Source organism: Hemisphaericaspora subhashii (genome assembly GCF_019202705.1).
Source record: "Hemisphaericaspora subhashii strain CBS 10753 chromosome Unknown scaffold231, whole genome shotgun sequence".
Taxonomy (NCBI): domain Eukaryota; kingdom Fungi; phylum Ascomycota; class Pichiomycetes; order Serinales; family Debaryomycetaceae; genus Hemisphaericaspora; species Hemisphaericaspora subhashii.
In genome coordinates, this window is record NW_026057182.1 from 1 (window position 1) to 5,246 (window position 5,246).

Below are 5,246 nucleotides of genomic sequence, written 5' to 3' on the forward strand. Positions count from 1 at the left end.
CTTATTAGTAATTAGTATGTTAAATAGTTAATACATTATTGTTGGAAAAAAAAAAAAATTACCATTTGGAGAGACTGCTTTTTTTTTTACTTGAGAAGTTGAACTATGAATATTATTTATTTGTTTGCTATTTACTAATTGAAAAAATAGTAGAAAAGAATAAGAATGACTCGTACATGCAATGTACTGTTAATGGGCCCAGCTCTCCGGGCCTTTAACTATCTCGACGAGCCTTCAGTTGAAGCCTTATTAAGTATGCAAAGTTGAATATACATAGGTTTTCTGGCGCGGCACTGAAAAATGGTTGCAAACTTTTTATTCTCATCATAAATCTGGCTCTGTTGCCAAGTATTAATACTTCCAGCAAACAACTTATCTCAGGGCCATATATTCAGCAATGATACGCATGTTGGTGGTTTTGTTCTTCTTAGCAGCTTTTTGACTTTTGTTGCGACTGAAGATAGACTTTGTCTTGGATTTAACGGTATCCAAACTGGAAGCAGCAGACATTACTGAAACGTTTGATGAATCGATCTTTTTTAATGAAGCAAACATACTGATGATTAGATGGTTACTTCAATGAAGAATAAGTTATGAAGTCTATTCCAGAGGGAATATCATGTGGTATTTATACCCCCTTTAGGAGTCCGCATTTAAATTAGGATCAATAATCGTAATTTCCAAAATTCCACATAGTTAAAACCTTAATAGTTGTTGTAGGATGTAAACCAGATTCGGAGCCGAGATCTATTTATAAAATAAATGTGATCATATTAATTCCATTAGAAAATAAACTTGGTCATATTAAATCACTGGTACGTATTTAATATATGATAAAATATACTAACATAACATTACCTTAATATAAGCAACATAAGATATAAGATATATGACATACCATAAAGACCACAATATATGATATAAGAATATGAACAGTGCAAGCTGAATAAGATAAACATAGTAGACAGAATAACTGAAATATATGGTGAGAAAAAGGAAAGTGTACACTATAAGCCCGCTATATAGAAAATGTTATAGATTAAATGAGTATTAATGAGGGGAAAGCTTGTGCAAACTATAAACTGATCTAATCTAGACTTAATTATTTTTATATCTAAAAATATATATCTTTTCTCGAATACTAAACTACACTGAAACTTGGGGGAATTAGACTGATATTTATAATGCTTAGGAAGGAGCTGGTCTAAATTCTGCCAAGACACAAAGAGTCTACTAAACAAGGACAACGACGCGTCATGGACCAATGCGTAAGCTGAAGGAACGATTGCCAATGCCAAGACGTCCAGCTACTGACCTAATGGACACGCTGAATAAACAACAAGCCAAGGCCACTATCAGAGACCGCCTTCTAATTGCCAAGGACTCAACACCTTATCATAGAATGGCCATAACAGAAAAGAAACAAGAATATTATGAACAAGTCAGAGACTATGAACAAGTCAGAGACTATGAACAAGTCAGAGACTTGATAAGATGCGATCAGAGATGATTCAATATTGAGAAAAGACGTCATCAGAGATTGTTGTAGTATATAATCCAAGGTCTTGCTAAAATTAGAAGGGTTACTAAAATTAGATTAGTACAAAAAATAAATAAAGTGCATGTAAAAAATAGAATAATGGAAAATAAGGATATAGAATGTGGAATAACTCACCGGAAGTAAATCCCGAAATCCTTTTACAGACGTACAATGTAATTGGATGTTAGAGCTACCCTTTTGATAGATATACTCTCTGGGCTTTCTGCATGTTTTCTTATGATAATCATATGCTTGTGTATGTAGAGTGCAAATGATACTATTTAATAACCATCTATCTACTCTTTAGAAGAGCTTCCCAATACAAGTTCTAAACTAGCCTAAATCAACCACATAAGCCGTCTCTCTCAATTTATGGGTAGCGCCGTGCTTGTTGTTATCATATATATGAGCACTCTGTTACATTTAAGTGATGTATATGCCTCCTTGTCAAGGTCTAGAGCAGAAAGACGACGACATGACTTACTTGCTGCAAAATACCTTTATAATGTGTACTGCTCTTACTTCCATGCGACAAAGAGATCTCAGTTTCTACAAACAACACTTTAGTACTGCAGAATTCATACTGAAGAATTACAGGGTTCATCTCCTGTTCTCATTTCCTTTCATGCCAAATCATGCTCATGTATTTCTCTGTTAACTATATACATTTTTAATAGATTCTCACTCTAAATACAAGTTCTATTGTCATTGTTTTCCAATTTAGATCTTAAATCTGTGGCCCTTTGGAGTATATAATGGAGACCATATACCTCTAACGGAATCATTATTAGAAATAACTTTATGATTACATTTAAACAAGTTATTTCCTGAACGTCGAATATAATCATTAATCTTATCAACTACTTCACCTTCATTCAAACGAGCAACATCTACTGTCTGTTGAGTCTTATTATTGTAATGGAATATTAATTTTGGACTTCCCGATCTTTTAGTCACTTCAAATACTGTTCCCTTGTGTTGATCAGCAATTTTACCTAATTGTTTATTTGCCAATACATCACGCAAACCTTGTGAGGATCCACCCCAATTACAATATTGAACAATTACTTTATAACATGGATTCACGAATGCACCAACACCATTACGTGCGACAGATAATTTAGGTATAGCTTTTATAGGCATCTCTCTTTTATTATTCTTTAAATATCCGTAACCCTCCTTTTAGTCTATTTACAACCTCGTACTGAATCAATCTAAGTTAGAAAAATTTTCATTGACTGAAACAAATCTTGTGGTGCACACGACTTTTTTCTGTGGTTCTAAATAGGTCGTGCAACCAAGACCAAAAAAAGAATTTCTTGTGATGCGAATTTTAGCCAAAAAAAATGTGGAACCTGAGTGAAAAAAAATTTTGCAGTAATAAAACAACATAAAACTCATTAACTTATCTTAGACCAGGTAAAAATTAAAAAGAATGGACGAGTCCGGAGTCGAACCGGAGACCTTTCGCATGCTAAGCGAACGCGCTACCAACTACGCCACACGCCCATTTGGTTGAAGTTTCGAGTGTAGAAGTTGATCGAGCGAGAGCGAACAGGCGAATAGATTTTTTGGATTAGATGGATATCCACGGTGTATATCAGATTGATATCTAAGGGGAAGCCTTCAGAAATGCTTCTCAACACGATAGTTAAAGGAAAAAGAACATTTTCTCCGGGGATCAATGATATTATTCGTTTTACGACCGGGGATCTCTAGTCCCAGAAGCAAGGGAAGAGGAAGCAGAGAAAATCGTATTCCAGTCAATATCTTACCTCCGTCGAGTCTGGTACTTAAGGCTTTGAGAAATATGGATAGCAGGGCGAGCTTCTGACATACCAGATAGATATTCAAACTTCCACGAGCATACTGTCTTCTATACCAGTTTTTTCTTCCTCTTTTTTTTTACATATACAATCTCTTCCTCATATCTGGATAACTTAAGACGTTCTCGAAAATATTGTCAATATAGCTTCACAAAACCATTCACAGATAGCATCAATTTAGGCTTACGCTCGTGTCTTACTTGCTCCCATAGTGAAAGACATTTACCTTGGTATACGCGAGAGAGAAAAAACTAACCAAGAACTAAGGCATGGCCCGTGGAGGAACTCTTTTGAAAGGAAACACCCCAAAAGGCGAGGGTGAAATACTCTGATAATCTATAATTAGACATAAACTCCACTAGTTGTGCAGACTGGATCGCACAATCCGTATGAGATACCGAGCCAAAATTGAATGACCAGTGCCACCGAGAAACGGCAATTTTCAGCAGATTGCCCACGAAACTCTTCCGGATGGGCCCATTGGGTATACTAAGCATTCAAGCTAATATCTGAAGACAGACTTACTGATTTGCGTTGCAACGAGAAGTGTTTCTCCTTTTTTTGCAGTTCGTCTTTTGCCAGGCCCTTTTTTTTGCAACAATTTTTTATCACGTGCAGATAGATAAGACGCGCATAAACCTTCTCGGTGTCACTTGCCTATAGAGATAAATAGCCGCAAAATCCAATTCTACACATGAATTAATAAAAAAAAATAATAAAAATAAAAATTTTCAAATTTATTAAAAAAACCCAAAATAAATAAACACCAAAATTAAAATAAAGAAATGAAATGAAATAAACCCATCAGGAACCGAACCAAATTGGAAGAGAATCCAATATATATATATAAAATAATCAAAATCAATTAGGAATTTGACACAAGTCCTTATTGACATTGAATGAAGTAATAATAAACTTTGTAGAAGCGGCAACAATAGCAGTGGTTGGTGCAACAATCTCTTTTGAATCAGCAACATCTGAAGCAGCAGCAACCATAATCTTTGGCTTTTCTTCTTTAATGCATTCAGTCTTGATACCTCTGACATTACTATCCTTGCTTTGAAGTTTGTAGTTAACATTGAATAATGGTGGAAGTGCAATGTAATTGACGTCATGATTATAATGTTCACATTTCACTTCACTGAAAACAGGTGATTGAATAGGGCTTGGATAAGGTATTGGTTCATGCTTCACAGCTGGTTCAGACTTCACTTGTGGTTCAGTCATAATAGGTGTTGCTAATAAAGATTTAATATCACATTTAGTTGATTTAAGGATTGGTGATTTAGACCCTGATTTAAGTTCCTTAATAGGAGGAGCCTTTGAAGTAATGATAGTTGGAATAGTTTGTTCTGGCCAACAGCATTCTAAAAAGTTTCTAGTACAAGCTTGACATTTCCCATTGACTTTATCTTCATCACATTTCTTCTTTCTCTTTCTACAAGTTAAACAACCAGTCTTGGTTCTTCTTTTAATTTGATTTTCATCTCTTTTTGGTTTTGCAACTTTCTTAGTTGAATTTACAGGTTGAGTGGTTGCCTTAACTGTCTTTGGTTTCACAGTAATGTTTAGCACTTGTTGATAAGATCTATAATTACACTTTTCCATTTTTGATAAGGTTTACACTTTAATGAAAAAGAAAACTGTTGGTCTAAAATTTTCATGAAAGGGAGGGGCGGATGATGATTATATATGAAAATATCAAAGTGTGGTCTTACAATTTAAATTAATTTGCAAATTTTTAAAAGTTTGAGTCAGCGTCCATTTCAGGAAACTTAGATCGAGTTAACCGCGATGTTATATCACATTTAGGTTAAGTCACAACGAATTCCTAACGAAAAAAGAAATTAACCGCGCAAGGTCTTTCCATTTTTGTAATT

The 5,246-nt window shown here is 34.6% G+C and overlaps 3 protein-coding genes across 3 annotated transcripts; 1 reads left to right on the forward strand and 2 right to left on the reverse strand. All coding sequences in view use genetic code 12, as the record gives it.

Annotated features, from left to right (window-relative positions):
* Positions 1–1,264: 1,264 nt before the first annotated feature.
* Positions 1,265–1,510, forward strand: J8A68_000141 (uncharacterized protein; the record flags this gene model as incomplete). Its single annotated transcript, XM_049405002.1, has 1 exon — positions 1,265–1,510. The coding sequence occupies one exon, from the start codon at positions 1,265–1,267 to the stop codon at positions 1,508–1,510; it is 246 nt and encodes an 81-aa protein (XP_049266549.1).
* Positions 1,511–2,260: 750 nt separating this feature from the next.
* On the reverse strand, positions 2,261–2,683 carry J8A68_000142 (mitochondrial 54S ribosomal protein mL43; the record flags this gene model as incomplete). Its single annotated transcript, XM_049405013.1, has 1 exon — positions 2,261–2,683. One exon carries the CDS (start codon positions 2,681–2,683, stop codon positions 2,261–2,263), a length of 423 nt encoding a protein of 140 aa, XP_049266550.1.
* A 1,544-nt stretch (positions 2,684–4,227) lies between these two features.
* On the reverse strand, positions 4,228–4,974 carry ZCF3 (Zcf3p; the record flags this gene model as incomplete). The annotated part of the gene is made up of 1 exon (XM_049405024.1): positions 4,228–4,974. One exon carries the CDS (start codon positions 4,972–4,974, stop codon positions 4,228–4,230), a length of 747 nt encoding a protein of 248 aa, XP_049266551.1.
* Positions 4,975–5,246: the final 272 nt, after the last annotated feature.